This window comes from Camelus dromedarius, chromosome 1, assembly GCF_036321535.1.
Source record: "Camelus dromedarius isolate mCamDro1 chromosome 1, mCamDro1.pat, whole genome shotgun sequence".
Lineage (NCBI taxonomy): Eukaryota > Metazoa > Chordata > Mammalia > Artiodactyla > Camelidae > Camelus > Camelus dromedarius.
The window spans coordinates 92,540,161-92,563,821 of record NC_087436.1 but is presented as its reverse complement, the minus strand read 5'-3'; the positions used below and the strand labels follow the sequence as shown (position 1 = coordinate 92,563,821).

General features: G+C 40.9%; 1 protein-coding gene across 5 annotated transcripts in view; it reads right to left on the bottom strand.

Annotated features, from left to right (window-relative positions):
* Positions 1 to 13,247: 13,247 nt before the first annotated feature.
* ATP8A1 (ATPase phospholipid transporting 8A1) overlaps positions 13,248 to 23,661 on the bottom strand; it is a 214,562-nt gene continuing 204,148 nt past the window's right edge. For all 5 annotated transcript variants that reach the window (XM_031435242.2, XM_031435256.2, XM_031435239.2 and 2 more), the window contains 4 exons: positions 23,367 to 23,455; positions 22,577 to 22,669; positions 15,106 to 15,197; positions 13,248 to 13,923 (listed from right to left, as the gene is read on the bottom strand). In XM_031435242.2, the coding sequence (XP_031291102.1) occupies positions 13,826 to 13,923; positions 15,106 to 15,197; positions 22,577 to 22,669; positions 23,367 to 23,455 (372 nt within the window). In that variant the 3' untranslated portion in view covers positions 13,248 to 13,825. The remainder of the gene's footprint in view (positions 13,924 to 15,105; positions 15,198 to 22,576; positions 22,670 to 23,366; positions 23,456 to 23,661) is intronic.

Sequence of the window (23,661 nt, the reverse complement as noted above, 5' to 3'; positions counted from 1 at the left end):
GTCCCCACTGAAAACCTAGTTTGTCAGGTTTCTCAAGTGACTCTACTTCTACTTCCCACCCTTTGGGGAATAGTTTATATCCATTAGGCAGAATAACACTAAGGAATTCAGAAACCTCACATCTGCAACCTTCCCTTTCTTAGCAGGATGCTCCAGTCAATCAGGTTAACTGGTTTTATAAATTGTACGATTTTGTATAACTGTTTTCTAGTTAAGGAAACAAGTTAAATAGACATTGTGCACCTCATTGTACCATGGCAACCAGTGACACTGAATTGAATCATATGCCCACATACTTGTTGACATACAGCACTCATCTTTGAACTTCTCTCTGGGATCTGTGGCGATAATACTATGATTACTTACAATCCTAGGGTAAGTTGGCCATCCTGTGGCAGATTTCCAGTAATCATCCCCTCTGACAAGCATTTGCTGGACGCCACCTATGGACAGCTGGGTGTATCAAGATGAGTAAGATGTAGTTCCGATTCAAGGAGCCACGTCTGCATGGGCTCGGGCATGACAGCAAACGCCTCTGATAAGATGTTCCAGGTACTTTATAAAGAAGCCTGTTATCTTTTCTCCTTTCCAGGAGCTCACAGTCACGTAGGGGAAGGTGAAGCCCCACATCAACACTTAGAGTTCACGATGGGAGCTGCAGGAATGAGGAGGTGCAGAAGGCCCTGGCAGTGCATACAAAGGGCGCCTAACTCATCCTGGCACAGGGGAGATTGGACCTGAGCCTTGAGAGGGGAAGGGGCGGGGAGGGAGAGAGGGGTGCTGGAAATGAGGGGGAGAGCAGATTAGGCAAAGGATTCATACAAATGCAGAGAAACCCCATGAGTGTGAAAGAACAAGGAACACTGCGGAAACTAGACAAAGAATTCAGAGAAAGAGTGGAGAGAGAAGCAGGGTCAGAGCAGAGACCTGGAACACCACAGTGGCTGCACAAACACCAAATGCAAGGGGGATGAAGGATTTTATAAGGGGTCGTGACCTAATCTTCATTTCAGAAAGAAGAGACAGCAAGACTCAAATCAAATCTCTTGACATTTCCAAGGGGATACTCACCACAACCTGCGCCAGCACCAAAACACCCGGGGGGCTTGTCTGACGAATGCATTATTACTTCCACAAAGATTCCAAGTCCCAACACCCTAAAACCACGACTACTTTGGAGAACACAAATTCCATATTTTGAAAGGTAGTTAAGCAAGTAGTGGGCAACATTTATGAAGCACTGCTGTGTGTTCTGTGGTGTACCATTTGATCTTCACAGCCCTGAAGTCGGGGTTGTTACCACGCCTGTTTTGCAGATGAAGAAATCAAAGCAGAAAGGTTGAACATTTTGCTAAAGGCCTACAACAACAGAGCCAGGATTTGAACCCAGGTAGTCTGCTTTGAAACTCTACATTCTTTACGACATATATCCAGAAGGCCTAATTTTCTCAGGAAGAAACATCCAACCTACTTTTCAAAAAGTTTGGGGCAAAGTGATCGACTGTGTGATACTGTACATCCCCTACAGACGGAGGGCACGGGATCCATCAATAGAGTCGATGCTGTGTTCAGAGGACACAGGGCAACACCGTGCGGGGAGAAGCCCTAACAGACAAACACTCCTCCTTTACACCTGAGAAACTTGTGAGGCCAGAAGGTGGCTGAGATGGATTTTGGAGTCACAGTGTCTGGGTTAGTTTTCTGGCTCTGTTACCCATAAGTTGAGTGACTGCAGGCCACTTACTTTACGTCACCATGTCTCAGTTTTCTCATTTGTAAGATGGAGGGTCCGATGGCACCTTATTGCTGAGGGTTGTCCTGAGGAATCACTTTAGAATCACTGTCTCAAATCACCCACGTTCTAGTGGGGAGGGAGCTGCATAGTGGGCCCACGATAAATAACAGAAAGCAGGTGAAATGCCCTAGCATAAAGATGAGCGGCTGCGGACCCGGGAAGGGCAGATGTAACTGCTGACTGCAACGCAGGGAGCAGGGGAAATGGCCCCGTGGTTTTGTTAGGCAGTTTAGATAGCAATGAGCACTGGGCAGGGGGAGAGGAAGGGGAGAGGAAGAACCCAGAAAAAGGCAGTGTGCCTGCATTCCGGAAAAGGGACTCCAGAAATTTTTACTTTCTCTAAATGAGGGCCAGTAAGAGAAGCCAGTTAAAGTCAAAGCGCTGCAGCTGCGCATGGGCGGGGCACCTGGCATAACCTGACCCAGTGAACCTGCTCAAAAGGGGGTGGGCCAGCCGGAGCGCAGGGAACCTGAGTTGTCAATCAATCCACCAATCAATCACGAAACCAGGAAATAAAAACAGGAAAAACAAAGGCGCGGCGCCATTTTTCCTCTCTTGGGTTGGCGTGTCCCCAGTTCTTGGGAGTGTACTGTGTTTTACTATTTTTTTACTTCACTAAGAAAAATCTTGCTTACATCACGCTTTTTGTCTCTTGTCAAAAAAATTTTTTTTGCTTGACTAAGAACCGAGGTGATTCTTATTTTCCTTTTCCCGGTAACACTAATTTTGGTGCCCATGACTCGGATCACGTGCTTAAACTTAATCTTTCCCCCTTCATTGCCCTCTCCCTCCCCAAGGCCCGCGGAGCACAAGCTCCTGGGGCCGGCTGTGGGCAGGCGCTTCCATCTGGACCCTCTAACCCTGACTCACTCCTCTGTGTTTGCTCCCCCTTTCTCCGGCTATTCCAGGTGAGCAGCTCTCCTGCTCCTGGGTCACCCACCACCCACGGGGTTAAAACTGGCTATTACCTTGGACTGCGGGGACACCCAGCACACGGTAAGACTGTGGCCATTTCCCCCTTTCTGGAGCGGAGGCTGAGACATCAGCTTCCATCCCCGAATCAGGACCCTAGGACGCTAGGCATTGCTAATCCATGGCTACCCTCTAGGGTGCATTTGGCTGGGGACAGAGGCTGAGACTCGGCCTAGTCCATGGGCTCTTCACCTTAGGACTCTAGGCTCTGATAACCCCTCCGTATCCCACCCTTGTTTTTCAGATGGGAAACAAAGAGTCTGTCCCGGCTGGAACTCTTTGGGCTGCATATTGGCCAACTGGGACCGTTTTAATCTACAAACCCTCAAAAGAAAAACACTTATATTCCTTTGTAATTTTGCCTGGCCACAATATCGACTTCCCTGCGAGAAAGCATGGCCTATAAACAGAGCATAAACTCAGCCATCTTGTTCCAGCTTGATCTCTTCTGCAAGAGACAAGGCAAATGGTCTGAATACCCTATGTTCATATCTTTTACTTGCTGAGGGACAGCAATGATCTCCTAGAAGGATGTAAGTTAACCACTCAGGCAACGGTTACACCTAATAACCTACTGTCCCTGACACCCCCTAGGGAGGGGGACTCTCCTAAACCTACACCCTACCCTACTCTCCCTACCATATACCCGTCATTTCCTTCATACTCAGGAAATACACTGTCGCCTCCATTACCTTTGATAGCTAAGACCCGCCCCCTGGTAGAAACAGGTGGAGAATTTGGTCCTCAATTCATACATAAGCCATTTTCTCTTGTAGAACTGAGACAAATTAAGACTGATCTGGGAAGCTATTCAGATAACCCAGACAAATACATAGAGGCATTTCAACACCTCACTCTGGCATACGATCTCACCTGGAAAGATGTTAATATTATCCTTGGCCAACCCTATCTGACACAGCACAGGAAAGGATTCTCAGAGAAGCCAGAAAATATGCAAACAGTCTACATCTATCTAACGACAAGTACCGCACAGGGGAAACAGCTGTTCCCCCAGGGGACCCTGGATGGGACTATAATGACCTTAACAAAAAGTGGGAAAGAGACCACTTTTTAATCTGTTAAGGCAGGACTCTGGGCAGCCTGAAAGAAGATTACAGTTATTCTAAGGTGTTAGCTGTTAGCCAGGAGCCTGGAGAAAACTCCACTGCTTTTTCAGAGCAGCTCCAGGAGGCACTTACTAAGTACACTAACTCAGACCTCAGCTCTTATGAGGGACAAATCATCTTAACGGATAAATTTCTCACTCAATCTGCCCCTCATATTAGGCGAAAACTCCAAAAGGTGATCCAGGAACCTGGAGTAACTCTTGATGAAATGCTAACCATTGCTGCCACGGTTTTTTTTTTTATCATCGAGAGCAGAAGCAAGAGGCCAAGGCTTAGGGAAGGAAAGAAGGAAGGAGGCCAGGCCTACATAGATGACTGCGGCCCCTCAAGGGCAGCCACCATCCTAACGTCCCCGGCCCCCAGCGGCCTGAGTAAGTCCAATGACAAGTGCAGCATCTGCCACCGACCTGGTCCCTGGGTCAAAGAATGTCCCTACAGGGACAAGCCTCCAAGATCTGCCTGCTCTCGGTGTAGCCAACAGGGTCATTGATGGCCCTCTGTCCTTTGAGCCAAAGTGGCTCACAGGGGAAAACCGGCCCAAGACCTGCAGATGGTCGTCCAGGACTGAAGAAGCCCCTTCTATCATACCCAACGCAAGAGCTCTCCATCACTGGGCTGGAGCCGCGGGTACAAATAGATGTGGCGATAGGACAGTAACTTTTCTTACGGATACCGGGGCCACCTACTCTGTCCTGACTTCCTTCTCCGGACCCGTCTCCTCCAGTTTCTGTGCCGTTATGGGAGTCACAGGTAAACTGACCTCAAGATTCTTTACTGCCCCCCTTTGTTGTTGATGGGACGAACGCTCGTTTGCACATTCTTTCTTATGCGTGCCAGAATGTCCTAGACCCCTTTTAGGCCGAGACCTTCTTTACAAGTTGGGAACCCGAGTTATCCTGGGAGAAAATCCCCAGACTTTCACCTCTTTACAACTCCTCGCTCTCTGGGGAAGGAGAAAGACCTCCACACCCAGAGGCCTGGGAGAATAAAACTGATCCTGCTGCCTGGGGTCAAGGCGTTGCAGGGCGATAAAGACGGCTGCTCCCGTTGTCATCTCCCACAGAGATCCCACCTGGCTCCCTAATCGAAAGCAGTATCATTTAAAACCTGAGGCAAGGAAGGGCCTTCAGCCAATAATTTCTAAGTTCTTACAGTGTGGAGTCCTAATTCCTGTTAACTTCCCCTGCAACACAACTATCCTTCTGGCCATTAAAAAAGATGGGACCTACAGGCTGGTCCGGGATTTACGAACCATAAATGAGGCAGCAGTACCTCTTCACCCAATGGCTCCGAACCCCTGTGTGCTACTGGGGAACATCCCTCCAGGAGCCCAGGGGTACACGACCTTAGACCGAAAGGGGCTTTCTTCTGTATGCCCCTTAGTCCCCAGTCCCAGTGTTTATTTGTCTTTCAGTGGGACTCACCCAGTGGGTACCAGCGCCAGCTGCCTGGACAGCACTACTGCCACAGGGGTTTAGAGACAGTCCTCACCTCTTTGGGCAAGCTTTGGCCCAGATTTACAGGACTTACAGCTTGAAAAAGGGACTATTCTCCAATATGCAGATGACCTACTTATCTGCCCCCTTACTCGAGAACAGGCCATCCAGCACGCAATCCACTTTCCAGGTCCAAGGCCAAAATGGTCAAACAAGATGTCACTTATCTAGGAGTTGTTCTGACTCCTGGAACCTGTAGCCTTTCCCCTGAATGAATTCAGGGAACCTTACAACTCCCTAATCCCACTACTCGAAAATAGCTCAGGACGTTTCTCGGACTAACAGGTTACCGTAGGCTTTAGATCCCTCACTATGGGTGTATAGCCCAACCACTATGTGACAATTTAAAGGGTAAAGATGACTCAGTATCTCTTGGTGGGGTCCTTCCCAACAAGAAGCAATGGAAGAATTAAAAAATCTCCTAGTAAGATCCCTGGCCTTGGGGCTTCCAGATCCCACAAGACCCTTCCAGTTGTATGTTCATGAGAGAGGAGGAAGAGCCTTGGGGGTCCTCACCCCATGGCTGGGTCCTACCCAACAGCCCATGGGATACTGCTCCAAGGGGCTAGATCCCACTGCTCGAGGCTGGCCTTCCTGCCTAAGAGTGTTGGGAGCCCTGTCTTCTCTCCTGGAGGAAGCTTTTAAGCTAACTCTGGGGTCCCCTATACAAGCATACGTTAACCACCAAGTTTCTGATCTTTTTAAAGGCAAGGGACATTTCTGGCTCTCAGACACTCGGCTTCTTAAATATCAGGCATTATTATTGGAAAATGCAGATGTCACTGTCTCCGTTTGTGGGACACTCAATCCTGCTACACTGTTACCATCACCAGACGAGTCTCTTCCCTTTCACCTATGTCATGAGACCCTGTCCATTTCTCTAGGAGCTAGAACAGATCTCACCGACCAAGGCCTGGAAAACCCTGATGAGATCTGGTTCACTGATGGGAGCCACATATTCTTTGAACCTCTTAATGATCTGCGACTGCTTTTCAAGTGACTCTCCGGTGAGACTGTCCCATCACCCTAGGGGACTACAGATCCCTGTTAGATAAACCTCTTTCTTAAATGTCTCCTGGCTCTCATCTTTTCTCCTCTGGGGCCCCCACCAAACTGTTTTAATACTAATCTAAAATGTCTCTGACATTAGGGTCCCTCGTTGACTCCTCCTTTAGTTCACTGGACTAACACTCCAACGTCTGCCTTCTAAAACCAAACCAACAGAAAGCACAGAAATCAGTTATTTTTAAGGCAGTTTTTTCCGATTAAGTAGGTATGACCCTTGTTTGCCCCTTTCATCCCCTGGCTAGGGTTAGCTCTATATATTTGATTTCTGTCTTTTTAATCTTCTTATAAAATGTGTTTCTTCTTGTCTAGAGTCAAACTTTAAATGGCTATATAACAAGGTAATCAACCAATCAGCCAAGACAGCTTTTATACAAGCCACTCGATGGATATCGACCCTTCACTCACCACCTGCCCAGTGACAGCCAGCTAGTCTGGGACCTCAACAAGCTCCATCATCACCCAGATCAGCAGGAAGTAGCTAGAGCAGTCATCGCCCTCTACGTCCCAAAGATTTGGGGGTCCTATGACTAGAGGGGGGAATGTTAGGTAGTTTAGATAGTGATGAGCACTGGGCAGGGGGAGAGGAAGGGGAGAGGAACAACCCAGAATATGGCAGTGTGTCTGCATTCAGGAAAAGGGACGCCAGAAATTTTTACTTTCTCTAAGTGAGGGCCAGTTAAAGTCAAAGCGCTGCCGCTGCGCATGGGTGGGGCGCCTGGTATAACCTGACCCAGTGAACCTGCTCAAAAGGGGGTGGGCGAGCCGGAGCGCAGGGAACCTGAGTTGTCAATCAATCCACCAATCAATCACGAAACCAGGATATAAAAACAGGAAAAGCAAAGGAGCGGCGCCATTTTTCCTCTCTTGGGTTGCCCGTCCCCAGTTCTCGGGAGTGTACTGTCTTTTGCTATTTTTTACTTCACTAATACAAATCTTGCTTATATCATGCTTTCTGTCTCTCATCAAAAATTCTTCTTTTTTGGGTGACTAAGAACTGAGGTAATTCTTATTTTCCTTTTCCCGGTAACAGTTTGACAGTCACTCTATGGCCTCCTTGGATAGAGAGGCCAACTTCTTACTGCCTGTGACAGAGCCCTCTCCCACCCACTGCTCATGGCCTGTGGATTTATTTTACCATTTGCTTTAGAAAGAGGTATTGGATAAATTTGCTTTAAAATGATTATTCACTCCAAAGCCAACAGATTGTATTTTTAATTGTCCGAGTGGATAGATAGTTCCCTCGTATCTTCTGAACTGTTTATTCTCACTGATGTTATTCTTAGCTGTTCCTCATGGTGGAGAATTTGTCAGACTGACTTAAAGTCTATAGGAAATTTTCTCTCTAAAATGAGATAACCAGAAAGGTTCCTGAAAATATATACAATCACAATTAGGAATTTGATACATTTTTTTGGGTCTGGATCAGTTTAACTTGGCATAACTGAAAAAGCTTGTTTAGTACATGTTCGGGAAAAATAAGGATTTACGGACACATTGAACTATAAAGGGAGCAAACAAGTATTTTTGTATGTACAAGAGTATTTAAAAATTGCAATTAAACATTAACTATTAATGAAATTATTCTGACAGAAAATTCTTATTTGAATTGCTTGTTACATAGATTGTACTTGGAATAAAGGCAGAATGATTAAAAAAAAATACATTTTCCAATAATTTTTATTAGCCTGCTAGTGAAACAATCCAGGTTAAGAAGAGCTTTCTTCATTAAAATGAGCAGCTCTGTATTACTGAAATGGAAGCTTTAGAAGCCATAAGCATCCAAAACCAAACTTTAAATGTTTGACGTGTAAACATTTTGACGGATGACGTATTGAATTTATGGGAATGTCTTTCAAGTTTGCAGTTTTCTTCTGGCTGTATTAGACGGCATCTTAACTGGCAGGGTCAGGGAAAACACAGTGCTTATTTTAAGGGGGATGGAGTTGAATGTGAAAAGTATTTGGGGGAATTCACAGGTAGCTTTTCTGTACATTGTTTTTCTGTGGTTTTGCCGGGGGCACCCACACAGTCCTTGCCCCCGGCTAGACTGTGGGAAAGGATGCCGGGCCCCTGACAGCGAAGAACAAGCTGTTTCACTCTCACAAGCCTAGAGGCTCCTCAGATTGCTCCCCCAGTGCTTCTTTGTGAACTAATCCTGCCCTAGCAGGTTTCCAAACTGCAGCTTCAGTTGTTTCTTTTACCGAGGGATTCTTATTTTTGATTAAGCTCTTGTCCTCAGTTTTCAGTGTTTCTTGTATTTTTGTCTCACGTGGCACTTTTAATATTTTCTGGTTACTTCCTTCCAATTTTATTGGCTAAGTATGGCCACTTTCTCCTGAACTTAAAAAAATTCAGTGGGTTTAGAAAAACCTTAAGAAATTCACCCTATGCGAAAGGAAGGGGCCATGAATTAGCTGTTGACTTGCAGGCTGATTTAAATCTGTAATGAGGACCATCCTGGGAGGCTTTTCTGACTGAAGAATCAAAACAGTCGTTTTATTTTAAAATTGTTTTTTTGGTACTTAATTATCAAAACTACCAGCTCTTGCAAAACTAGAGTTAATATCCTCCATTTTATGTTGTGTTTAATGGGATTAAAATGCAGGGATATTTCGTATATCACTGGGGTTGTAAACAAAATGTTAATATTGCTCTTAAATGGATACACCTTCTCAGACTACAGTTAGGCCAGATTTGAAGGTTTTATAAAGCAATCTAGTTTCTAAAACTAGCAATTAAAACTTGAACACTTTTCTTTATGGAATGGAAAGGTTTATTTCATTTTTAATAACAATCAGGACAAAATGTTTAAAATTTGCAGTTTAAAACATGCACATCCACAAAAGGCCAATGACACGTAACACTGCGTAGAATTGAACATTACTCAACTTTTAATAACTATTTATAAAACACAGTGCTTTGAACATCGAGATAAGCAAACCTGAGGAAACTACTATAATCACAGAGTCAACACTCTCCACTCATGCAGCTTCACAATCTCTACAGCAGTTTCAGCAGGAATGGTTTTTCATGGAGCTGAAAATATACGATTTTATCTTTAATGCAAACTGCAATTTTCCATAGTAGCTGCCTTCCAAGGCTGCCTTTTTTTTAACCTAAGAAACTTGAAAATGTGAAAAATGAAGCTTGAAGTAGTTAAACAAACAAACAGTATTTACTGCATTTATGGCTGCTAGTCTAGAACCAGGAAACATAAAAATATATATTTTTAAATATTCTGCTCACATCTTTGCAAGAGCAGATTTACCTATGGAAAGTTGCTGTTAATTCAAAGTAAGCTAGTATGAAATCTAGCTTTTTTCCTACTTAAGGGAGATTTATTTGCTGAGAAGTTTTGTGAGCTTTATTAAGGAAAGTTCTTAGAGGCAAGCTAAACAAAAGTTTCAATTAAATTAGTTCAAATTTGTAAAATAATTTACTTATTAAAAAAAAGTGCAGAGGACCAATTAATTTGCCCACTGAATATTAAATTTCAGGTAGGCCACGAAAGAATTTTATAAGGCAGAAATAAACATCAAGATTTACAGCAAGAGCCATGCATTGGCCTAGGCCACTTTAAATATTAATTCATGCAAACCATAAACCTATCAAAAACACAGCTGCTCTCATACAGAAAATAAATCAGGACGAAAAATGGAAAACATTTATTTCCTTTCCTTCAAAATTTAACTTACATTCCATTTGAATAGCTGTTGAAGGTTAATTAAAATACAGCAAAAAATAAGAGCTTCACAAGTGACTTTCAGTTATTTCAATGTGAGAAAAATCAAACTATGGTCTCTTTAAGAGGCATTATAGAAATGTTCATCATTAAAAAGCATTTATTAGGCACCGAGCTGCATGGTGTTACATCAAGTAATTTATGAAAAGAGTTCTATAGGCCTGGCCCATGTGATGTGAATAGAGTGGGAATTTTCTCAATAAATTTTGTGGATGATTATAGATTTAATTGATGATGCAAGTTTTAGAACCAGGAACTATCCAAGGGCAAACTGCACTAAAATAAACACTAAGAATCATTTAGCTTTGTAATAAGGATGACATTGTTATAAAGAAAACATTGTGAATATGCAATCAAGTACTTCCTGATTAGCATTCATTTCCTGAAAGAACATCTTAAATGACAGATTCTAAGTGACGTACAGTGCACACAATGCAGAACAAATCGTGTGACTTTCACACTGGTTATTGAGAATGCGAAACTGCAAAATTAAAATATAACGACCAGAATAAATGTTGATTTCTTGAATTCATTTCTTTTTCCTTGGAAATTAAGAGGAATCACTTAATTAAGAGGATTCCATTCAATGACCATACAGTTCATGTAAATGGCTGACATTATTGAATAGAATACAGGTTCACCTGACTTGATTAGAAAAAGTTTCCCATTAACTTTGCCGCATGGCTGAAGCAGGCTCACATGAGACAGAGTAGGGTGGGGGCGGGGGGTGGGCAGCATATATTTCACTTACAATTTACTACATTCCTGAGAAACACTATTTTCCTGCTAATAATTTCTACCATATAGCATCTTTCTGGGTGTGAGACACCAATATATTTTTATATGATGTATAAAATGTTTAGAAAGTCCATGCTCAATATCACTGTGTACTAGTCAACATTAAAGAAGCAACTTCCAGCTTTTCAATGCGAGATGAATGATGATTTTCTGCTGAAAGTAGTATTTTCTGAACTGTAAACATTGTAAAGCAACGGTGTTAGCATTTGCCAGTCCCTACAAGGGACGTTTTAATTGGAGTGTCCCTTATTTCAGAAAATACACTTCAACTGTTTAGTTTAATCTTGGTAAAACTGTTACTTCCCCGCTCCCAGCCTTTGGAAGGTTAAAAAAAATCAGAGGGTTTTCTCTCATTACCACTATAAGGTTGCTGCAGTTGCAATCTTATATTTTAAATTTTACCATGGAGGTCACTCCCTCTCTGCCCACCCCCAACTCCCACCCAAGAAGCTAAGAGATTGACTTAATGTTGATAATTCCAAAATAGGTCCTTGGGACAAAAAAGCACAAATTAGTCATATTTCACATCATGATCAACAACATTATAATATTAACCATGAGTCTTCTACCCACGTTGAAGAGCTTCACAGAAACAAGCCGTGTTTCAAGATAGAAATAAAACGCTTAGTTTTCTTAAGTCAGAAAATTCAGTGCTCTTATGCTCATCCCATTTTAATATTAACCTTCTGGAGAAGGATGTCACCTATGAGGTGAGGGGAATCGGAGGCAGCCCTTCTCTGTCACAGCTGTAAACTGTTCCTCCAGAGGGATGTACTTCATTCTCGTTTTTCGTTTTTTGTGGTTTGACCTCAACTCTCCCCGCGGAGGCCCAGACAAGCCACTCTGAATATCCGTTCAGTAGACAAAGAGTGTGACATCTGAATTTTGAAGATGACCTTAGACTCTCATACTTGTGGTCTTGCTAGACGTTTGGGTTCATGATTCTCTTAATCTGAGCCCCAGATGGGAAGGGTCTGGGGAGTATTTATGTTCACTCCTTGCCCTCCTTTAGGTTAGAATTATGTATGTGTTATAAATTCCCTTATTTGCAGAAAATGTGGGAGGCATACATGTGACTAAATAGTTAAGAATACAGGTAAGGAAATAAGCAATAACCTAATTTTAAGTCTGGATTGAGAAAAAGGGTGAAAAGGATGTAAATGATTCAACTCAAGGAGTGATTTGAAAATCACCTCTTTTCTCAATCCTAGTTGACTTTTTCAAAAGAGGAAGTTCTACCTATTTTGCTGGTTAAGTCCACTTAAAGGCAAACAGGCTTTTGAATACAAGGCAGAAAGTTTGCTTCAATCTCTGAAGTGTATCTGAAAGCTAGAATTCCTTTTTATTTATTTCTACATGAAAGCTTTATTTAAAAAATAGTGTAGAAAATAGGTTGTGGTTTTTAAACAGCCCCTCCCCTCACCATCTATAGTTGGTAGCAAAGTAAGTATTTTCAGGAGATGTCTTGAAAATGCTGAAAATAATTAAACAGAATAGACATTTAAAAGCATATTAACAGAATCTACTCAAGATGAATAGGGTTCTTTATAAAGTTACAGGCTTGAGTAAAATAGGTGTTTTTAAAATGGGGAACATGTACTACTTCTTTGTCCCAATTAGCAGCGTGTGACTAATTCTGGGAGCTGCCTGACACGTGAAAAGTGAAGTCACTCTCAGTCCTAAGTGCAGGAGCGGCAGTCGCCGAAACACGGGGTGTGCTACCGAGGACAGCAGGCATCTCAAGTGAGAACTAACAGAGAAACCAAAGCACAGGGCAAAAGCTGAGCCTCCGACATTACAAAAGCCCATGCATGTATCCCGCGGGGTATTCCAAACGTCTTGACAGAAGCACGGGAAATCTCACATACATGTGTGAGCATATTTTTCTTAAAAGAGAAAACTTGAAGACAAAATGACATTGCTCAATCTACAGCAGAAGCCAGACTGTTAGAAAAATCTAAATGATGATGAAACCTCATCAGAAAGGACTGAGACATAAACACAGCTTTAAAAAATCAGTACCGTAACGACAGAGTCACTTACCATGAGTGCACTTCGACTTTAACAAATAAACAAGACAAACAAGAAAGAAGCATTTGTAAGGCCGAAGGTGCAACATCACAGATTTTAGTAGCAAATGCCTTGAAATACTTGTTTTTGCAAATCACTCTTAGATTTGAGAAGTCAAGCATGCAGATCTTACAGCAGAACTGGAGGTAAACCTTCTCTTAAATTTCTGGGCAAATGACTACTGAATGAGAAATACATTTATTGAACTTCTTTGGCAAACATTTATCAAGACAATTTTTGACACAAACACTTATTATTAATGTCTTGTTTAGAAATTTTGCTCAGCGAGTCAGTTCCTTAAGAATGCTGGTTTTTTTTTTTTTTTCTTCAGCATATTCTGAAATCTAAAACTGGGTTTCAAGAGTCCCTTTAACTTACTACCATTTTAGAGACTTCGAATGGCTGGTCACCTTGTAGCATATCCAGTACACTGACAGTTACAGCCCCAGAGCAACAGCATAAGAATACTGACCTGTTCTCAGTTTAAGGAAACACTCTGGCAAGATACAAGGTCATTTTCCATTTCTGTTTACAAAGACTTAGCAAATACTTTAGAAAATCTGAAAGAGATGGTGTTACAGTATAGTTGCACAGTGCTTATGTCTATAATATACATGAATCTGAATGTCAATCAGTGAGATGCGCTCAGATCCATTTCCCCTCCTGGGGCCAGACTGGAATGGGTCAGCAGATTCCACCGAAGACCTGGGAGCACTCCTTAGAGACACAGCAGAGCTGGCCTCGCAGCCCCTCCCCGTCACCATTCATCGGGTCTCTGCTTTGTGGTGTCATACGCTCTAATCACTTCAGACTGGGAGACGATTCCATTTTCATCTTGAGAGAAAGCATACCCGTCTGGAAGTTAAAGATAAAATAGAAATGATCATCACAAAGTCGCTGGAAATCTGTTATTCTGGGTTTTGAGTGCTCATTTTCTAACGAGGGAACTAATGCATCCCTCCCATCTTTAAAAGCATGAAGGCGTGAATTTTTAGGGTCCGGAAAAGGTACAGACTCAACTGGAAAAGGAAGAGTAAGATGTCGGTGGTGTAGATGAGCTATGAGTTCTGCTCTGTAGATGAATAGACGCTCTCACCCCTGCTCCCTTCAGCATCTCGAGTCCAACCCATCTAATTTTTGCTTCCCAACTATCAGAGGGGTGGGATTCCTGTCAAGTGGGCACATGTGTTCCGAACAGATCAGGCAGATGAGAAGGAAGAAAGAATAAAAACGAAGACGACAAGGAGGTAAACACCCACGGCCCTGAACAGTGGAAAAGTGGTCTCCTCTCAGACAACATTCTTCTTGGCTCTCAGTACAAACTCATGCCCCAGCCTGGTCCGAGGGGCCTTGGGGATAAGAAACGACCCTCCAGGGGATCACATCTTTAGAAAAGGCCTCTTGAAGTATAAAGAAGCAAAAGCATTAAACATGAGTATATGTAAATGAAAATAAATTATATGTGGAAGCAACATGAAACAAAAGATATATTACTAACACAAATACATTTACTACAGGGCTTTATATATTATATTCTTTTTTAGATCCTTGAAATGTTAAGAGGGCGTGATATCTAATAATTTCTTACAGCTCTAAATATTCATAAATATTTTTGAAGGGGAAAATATATGTTTCATTGTGCAATGTTTCATACACATTTCATTGTGTATGAAAGCTGAAAAGGCTCTTGCAAAGTTATTCAAGTAGAAAAGATAACAATACAAGCTTTTAAGAGTTAAGATTTATTTCACTGGTTCTTTTTAAGATTTACAGAAGCAAGGGGCAGGCGGAAATATTTTTCTTTAAGTGAAAGCAGCAAGATTTCCAAATGCTTTGTCTCTTCTGCTGAAAGCAAGATTCGGTTGTGGTCAAAGGATTATCTACACATTTGTTACTTATATAATATCTTGGAATTGTGCAAAACCTGTTTTAGGTGTTAATTTTAAAGAAATATCCCTAAAGTCAAAATACTGCTCTCATAAATGTTATGAGGGAATGGCAGAAAATGTGTTTAAAAACCAGAACTCAAATACTCACGGAGCAGGTTTTGCTGCAATGATTCCGACGGGTACAAGTTCACATGGTTCTTCTTAAAGACGTTCTTGAGCAGTTGCGCCCTCTCGGTGAGGCTGTAGAGCAGGTGCAAATGTGTGAAATGAATTATCAACTCGGCGGAGACCCCAGAGTGCCCACAGGACCACCGGAGAGTTTGACTTAAACAAAAGATTGCTTGAGACATCTGTAGTCTAGTCCTTTTACCCCATTTTCTCAGAGAGGAGGTGAGACTTCAAGAACTGAGATACTTTTGAGGCCGTTTCCTCCACAGCTAAGAAGAGTTTTGTCCCAAGTAGTCCAGCCAAAAGATTTCCCCACACCCCTCAGTTATATTTAAGACAAATGGAGACACAGAACTTGTAATTAATTAACAATTAATAAAAAACACAAAATCTATTAGTAGTGTTAGCTTCTAAAATATTGGCTGACTTACCGCATATAGTAAGCATGGCATTTAAGAATTAAAAAATTAGCCATTACTATAACTTTTTCCTGCTTTGCACATATTCTGGTGTAAAATAATTTTCTCAGTTATACAGAGAAATCCCAAAAGTCATGCAAAGAGGAAATTTCACAGAATTTTTAATCAGAAAAATTCCATTGCCACTCTAATATGGTATGAAATGTGTTCCTTAATTTCAAAATAAAAAAAATAACTATTTTCAGAAAATAATTTACTAGGTCAAGTGACAAGAAAAAACATTTATTTTTCAATAAACATTAAGAATAATCTTCTAGCAACAGAAGAAACAAATCCATGTAATTGTATCCCTTCTAAAAGCAGACTGCAAGAAATAACGCCTCTGTTTTTCTCCATGGCACACAGAACAGTGTCTCACACAGTAGGAAGTCAAATATTTGTCGAATAAATGAATTTGAGTAATAATTCTGAAACGCACTTTTAAACATCATCAATCCTCCCAAACACGCCATTTCTCCATTGGTTGATTTATGAAACTTCGCTTTGATATCAAAGCCCATGCAAGCACGAAGCACTAATTAGTAATCCACATGTGTAGCAGCAAATGCTTATGCAATTTTGTTTTAACCACTGGAAATGACTCTGTGGACAAATTTCCATCTTTTAGTTTCCCCACTGTAAAAGCTTTAGTTAAACCGCTGTAAGTTATGTTAGCTCTGTACTGTGCCAGATATTTTTAGACCCTGCAATGGAATAATATTTATCATATGCAAGAAAAAAAAAAAAGGATCATCTGCAAAATGAACTCACTGCAATTACACATTTAGGCTTTTGTTGAAGTGAAATATTTAGAAATGTTGACATTGGTAGTAATCTTCCACACATACTTTTAAAAGTCCAGGGGTGTTAACTGGTACTTCTTAGACATACTTAATTGTCATTGGGAATTAAGGCAAGAAAGCTAATTAATCTAAAACTCCAGTGGTTTTGCAAATATTTGTAAAACTGTATTTGCAAATATTTGTAAAACTGGTTTTTGCCAGTGAAATAAGCAGATGGGGGACTGAGAGAGGGCCATTTTTATAGTCACTTTTCTTACTCTACTCTTAAAATGATCTAACATGACCGACCACGGGACTCTGAGGGACACTAAAATATGTAGCTGCTTTGAGTGAGTCGGCAGCTTTAGCAGCAGGTGGTCTGATTTTGTTAGCAGAGCGCTGTGGATGGGGTGCTGGGGAGTCTCTGGTGTTCGAAGTGGAAATGACTACAGAAGACTGCAGGACGACAGTGTATCATTATGGAACTTCTTTTTCCCAAAATACGTTTTCCAGGTTTCAGGCAGGCCCTCCTAGATGCGTGATCCTTTAATGTTATAACACGGATGTGTTAGGAAGGCAGATGTGAGAACTGCGTCTTTCACATCATGGCTACTTAAATATATAAGATAATGGAGTTCTGTTTTGTAATGGTTCATATAAGGCTGTACTTTCACTCAGCTATTACATCCAATTAATGTCTAGTGTTTGGAAAAAAGAAAAGAAAAAGAAAGTGTCTTTCTTGGGAAGGAAGCACACCACTGCAGAAGGAGCCTGGACTCTGAGTCCGCCACCTCCGGCAACCTTTCTCGGACACCTCACGTAGACCAGGAGGACCATTCCCACCCCTCTGGCTGACTGAGGAGTCCGGGAGGTGTACCGCTTCCAGCACAGTTCCTGGCACTTCGGAAGCACTGAACAAGTGCTAGTTCTTCCCACCTTTCCCAGCCCCCAGATCCCAAGGAATTTATGATTAAAAAATCAGCTACAACAGAGGTCGGCACTAAAGATAATTTGTGAGAATCATTTCTGATGTCTTGGTTTATATTCAACATTATCTTGACGAGACATGTCTATGGCTGAACATGAGTTTTAATTTATAATGCCCCCAACTCCACTTCCTTAGTAGGAAAACTACTGGGTTTTTGTTCTGTTTTTTGTCTTAGCTATATCGACCCTCTTACAGAGCAGAGAATCCCTCCTACATAACACGGATGCTGTTCACGGGAGGGTGCTTAATAAATCCTACGTGTTGATGATCCGTATTTCTCTAGTCTTATCCTGCCTTTAGGGAACAAATCATCATTTCAAAATGTTCTCTGCTATCAAGGTTTATGGGTACTGATATTACTGTCAAGTCACATTATAAAATATACTGGTAACATGTTAACATTAATGGATATGTTAAAAGTGCAGTTTTTGTTGAACAGCTTAACACAGTGTGAGAAGAAGAAGAAGAAAAAAAAAAAGACTCCAGGATCCCTTCTAACTAAAACCACATCTTATTCACAACTCTTGGTCAGTAGTTTGACTCAATTTGTAGGGTCTTTCATTTACATACAAACCTCTGCAAATTTTGGATTTATTTAGTGCAATCACCCAACTACCACTTAAGTATTGTTAGGTCATTTCCAAGCCCACTAAACGCTTGCAACGTTAGTATCTGGTGGAGGTGAGGTGGAAATATACCATGTTTTAAAAGAACAGTTCATTTAGAAACATTAAAAAAAGTATAGGTAAAAACCCACTTACTATCCTGGAACACGTTATTTGAAGGTATTTTTCAGTTATCTTTGAAGAGTGGTAAACTTGTATTTGTTTCTGTATTGGGTTGCTAAGCTATTTTGGCTGACTCATTAAAATGGATCTCCAGAAAGTACAACCATTCATTCACGGAATGTTTTAGTGACAGCATATGACAGCTGTCCCTGTACTCGGTAGGGAGATCAATATACAAGAGCAGGCTGGGGGAAAACATCTGATATGTCCTCCTATCCTAAACCCTCACCAAGAAATTTATGTCATAAAGTCCAGTGCGAACACTGAGAAATACAGTTTCTTTTCTATTAGTTCTGGGGTAAGGCTGAAATTGCTTTTCATTAAGACAAATAATACAGACACAGGCTGGGGAGACCACCATCACTGTCCACAAGACCAAATTATCCGACATCCATACTTCCCTACTCTCTTCTTTGAAGTTAAGGCTGTGAGCCAAACAGTGGTGATGGAAATTAATGAGGACTGACCTGAAGATCCTGGGCTAAAATTCTACTTAGTAAAGGCCGATGATGATATGCTGGCTAATGTCTACAGTTAGATATAAGAAGTTAGGAGTCTCATTACTCATATTGCCTGTCGTAAGATGTATTGCTTCACACGCACATGAAAGATACCCAGTAATCACTGCCTTGTCTCCAATGAGCCCAGTGTCCACAAGTCTTTGTTTTAAACCTTTGGGTTTCTGAATTCACATTTTGTTTTGTTGTGTTTTGGAAAAAGTAATATGTAACACACGACTTATAGACGTAATACTCCCATGTGGGATCTGCGAGGCCCATATTCCAAAAATGAATATTTCTGCTATATAATATAGAAATTTTTACATTGTAGAAAAGATAAACACTATCAATGTCCTTATATTTATAGAACAACTGGTTTAGGTTTCTCCAGCAAATTTGGCTCTAAAACTAAGGAAAAAAACTAAGGAATTTCAAAGCTTTTTGGATTTTGGAAATGAAGATGCTTCTCTCTAGTGTTGGAGGATGTATGTTCACATAAAAGTAATAGCAAAAACCAGGGTTTCACGGCTGATAAGTCATCTTCTTAACCCAAAATAGTAAGCCGTGGCTACACAGTGATTAGGAATAACGTTTGGCTGTATTCTCCCAACATTTTAGACTTAAATTTGATTTCTGTCATAACCCATGGCTCAAAGTCAATATACTGAGATGATGAAACATATCTTTTCCCTCAAAATTTCAGTGTAAAATTACAACGTACCTAATTTGCTGGATAATATGATGTAGTATACTATTTCTATAAAAAAGACTAATTATTTTAACTAAGATGTTTTGATTTTTGAAAATGAGTAGAGATGAGAGATAAATTATTATAAATACTAATCTGGATACAGTGCTTATGAGATACAGTTTCTCTGACACAGTTTCATTTTACATCTAGCTTGACTTCATAGTAGTGCTTAGTGATGATTTAAAAAAAATTGAGGATGATCAACTCAAGAGCTTTCTTAAGAACTGCATCATTCTATGACAAAAAAGTAAACACGCATCACTTTGGACGGCACTAGTTTGGGAAATGTGACCTATATAATTCTGTGTTCTTCTCTATCACATTTTAATTTAACCACCCACAGGTCAACCCACCACTCAACTATCCTTATCCCTTCCATCCATGCTTTCATTCATTCATTCATGCCTTGGTTCATTCTCTTGACAACTCGTTCATCCATTCAAAAAATGTTTATTGAGTGCTACTATGTTCCTGGCTCTGTGGTTGGTGCTGGGTTGCAGTTAAGACTAAGACAGAGGCCTCTCCTCCAAGGAGCTCAATCTAGTAGGGGAAACAAACAAATACAGGACGAACAAATACACTATAAAGCAATAAATGTAAAAACAGAAAAATAAAATACAGAGACAGCAGAGTAGGAATTGATTTTCTCTCTTAAAAGTTGAGGAAATTAGATTTGAACTGGGTTTTGAAAGCTGGGAATTGGATTACCCAGTCTGTCAGAGGGTATCGGCTCCTAAGCAAGGGAACAGCACGTGCAAAGACTGGGAGGCACTGGAGCTAAAGGAAGTCTGGTATCACTAGAATACACAGAAATCACAATTTCTCCCTCTTTGCAGATAAAATTAGCTAATTGTTTGAAATTTGACATTAATCTCATTCTCCAAGATTTCTGACTTAATTCTGACAGTAAAATCAACCTGGCAATTTCTAAATTGCCTTAGAATGTAATTAGTTTTGTGTGAAGACTGTTCTAACCAGTTCCCACGTTGCCTCTTTCACACATCTTTTCCTTCCCCTCCTTGCTAGCCATCATTTAGCAGGGAGACCCATGGTCTCGCTCCCAATAACCACCCTTCTGATCACTGATGGGCAGCAGTGGCAATGTGGGGCATGTGCTGGACCACGGGTTTTTGTCTGGTACTCAGCAAACAGCTAACTTAGTCCTGAGTTCTTAAGAAAAGCTGAACAGCTATTTTAGGCAAATGAGCTGAGTGGCAGGAAATTTATCTGATGCACTTTCTGTGGCGAGGTTGATGGTCATTTATGGTAGAATTCACTTCTTCCCTTTTAGGCTCTCTGACTTATTTACTGGAAGGGGTTACACACAGCACAGACTCACTGAATCTTTAGGATCTCGAAGTCAGAGGTCATCACAGCAAACCCTCAGCCTGATTTCTGAATTGTTGAAGTCACCAGTATACTATAAATGATGAAAACGAAGTATCATGTGGAGGGGCTCAATGTAAGTTTTATTAATATACAAACAGGAGAAATTTACTAAAAGTAGTAACAGTATTAAGTATTATCAGTGGCTTTTCCCTAATAATTGTGAATAAATGGTTTTATTCACAATTCTGTGAGCTAGAACTCTAACCATGTTTTTTTTATAGCTAGAGTGGAAGAGAGAAAAAACATTTACTGAGGTAATATTTATGAACGGCCATGGCATCAATGTAGATGTGGAGATGAAGGGAAGAGATGCAGGGGAAGGTGGAGGGAGGCACTATACCTGTAACTCTGAAGGCAGGTGTATCCACCCATCACGCACACAGAGACACCGACTTGGAGAAGCTAAGAACTGTCAAGTTAGCGGCAGGCCATTTTTGTTGCTATCCCACACTCCTTTTTTTTTCAGTTAATTTTTAAATTTAAAAACAATTTTTTTTTTTAAAGGTAGGTACTGGGGAATTGAGCCCAGGATGTTGTGTATGTTAAGCATGCGCTCTACCACTGAACTATGCCCTTCCGCCTCCATGTTCTTAAGAAGCAGCAAAAGGAGGCGGACTAGTGTGTGGTTAGCAGCGGGGGCTCTAGAATCAATTGATGTGGGCTCACGGTGGTCACGTCTGACCTTGAGAACCTCTCTAAGCCCCAGTTTCCTCATCTGGAAAAGATAGGGATGATGGACTCGTATAGGTTGTTACAGGGACCCAATGCGAGAGCACCTATGAAGTGGTAAGCGCAGGGCTAGCGCGTGGTGAGTGCCCCCCAGAGGCCAGTGCTGTCATTTTAAATAGAGTCACAGTCTGGTGTGTGGCGTGTCCCTCTGTCCTAGCGAGAGCCAGAGAGAGGGCCGGAAGCCAAGGTCTCAGCTCCACTTCCCAGTCCGACACTTACTCCATTGTGTCCAGCTGAATAACAACAGTGACACACAATGAAGGTGACACAGACCAGGGCAAAATGTTTCCTGTGGTTGAGACAAAACTTAAGCTCATTTTAGTGTGATGAAAGGGAGAAAGAATAAATTCCTGGTATTTTCTTCAAAATTGTGTTTTATTGTGGTGTGCTTTCAAAAACTTTAATTTCCTTTTTATAATGCTTTTGTGAAATTTAGTAAATTCGATTAGTTTCCTAATCTTCTTTTCTGAGGGGGAGAGGGGAGAGGGCTGGTCGTGAGGAAGAGGACTTGGAAGACATAACTCACTTCGTGTAAGACACATGCCCAGCTCAGTTCTGAACAATGCACTGAACCATGAATGCAACTGTAGGAGAGTTTTATGTCAAGCTCCGATTTTGGTTACATTCTTCTGTGTTAGGGATGCTGTTTCAAGCTAAAAGTCTTTTCCCCCCTTTTTCAGTTTAATTATACAACACAATTTGTAACTACCATTTATTTAGTGCTCATTGAGCACCAGACAGCAAGCTACCTGTTTTATGGACAGTATTTTAATCAATCCTCACAACTAGCCACGAGGTAGGTATTATCACCCCCAGTTTGTACGTGAGGAAACTGAGGCTCAGTAGCACGAAGCCACGTGGCTAAAGCCACATACAGCTTAGTGACTGAAAGATCTGATTTGAATCCACATCTCTCTGATTCCAAAAGCTGTCAGTGACACTTTGATCCACGTTAGTTAGCTCCACGTTAACCGATAAACACAGGTTTAATCACGTATTTCCAATCATTGGCAAAAGAAAAATTAAAAGTTCATTTGGAAAAGAACATATATAGTGTGTAGTTTACCTTTTTCCAAGCACAACTGCTCCTGGGTCTTGAGATTTTGCCTCCAGCTCCTGAACTTCATCTACTAATGTTTTAAAAGCAGTCCTTTTGATACTGCAGAAACAGGATGCAAGTATTAGCATGAAGATTTAAGACTCTATGAAATTGGCTTTTATCATGCTGCTGATAAATACAAGAGTAACCAGATTACAAACAGCAGCTTTTCCACAGAATCTAAAAAATTACAGTAATTTTGGGCATTAATATAATTATAGCAACAATAGTCATTAAATAAATGGTTTAGGTTTATAATATGAAAACCCTTATTCCTATTAAATAAGCATCATACGACTAACTTTAATAATATCTTTTTTTGTGGGAAGAGATAACATTTTAAAACTTACAATTCTTGAGAAAGATTAGCAAAGTTGTAATTTCTTTCATTCTATACTTTACATATGTTAAGAATCAAGCAAGCAAAAAATTTCCTTTCACAATTCTTGTTTACTAAAACTTTAAATCTATGTGTTTGGAGATAATAGAATTTTTTCTTCCACCCTGAATGGGTTTTTCAGGCTGATTAATAAAAATGTTAAATTGAAGCTACCTGTTCTTCATCTGTTCCATCTTTTACGCTAATTTATTTTTTTAGTTCTTTAATCATTTCTTTCTTCTTTATTTATATAGAATTCATTAATATTACTAATTCCTATTGTGCAAGCTCTAAACTCGAGTTGAAGTTACAACTAGAGAAATCTGAGGGTTAATAAGCACCTATGCTTCTGTGTATGTGACTGAGTATTATACTTACACTTTGTACACCACATCAAGAAGCAAAGATGCCACAGGGATAAATAAGAGGCCGGTCCAAAAGACTCCGGAACTAAACAACATGGCTGCCTGCGTAAACCGTCAGAAACAGCATTACTTTAAAACCAAGAAATACAGCATGCACGTTTAGTTTTCATATGATTTCAAGTAGAATAATTTTAAGAATCTCATTCTGCAAGAGGGTATACAATAACTTTGAATTCAAGCTTGAGAAGTATTTGGAATTAAAAGCCAAATTTATTAAAACATGCATTTACTGTATCTCTTTTTTCCCT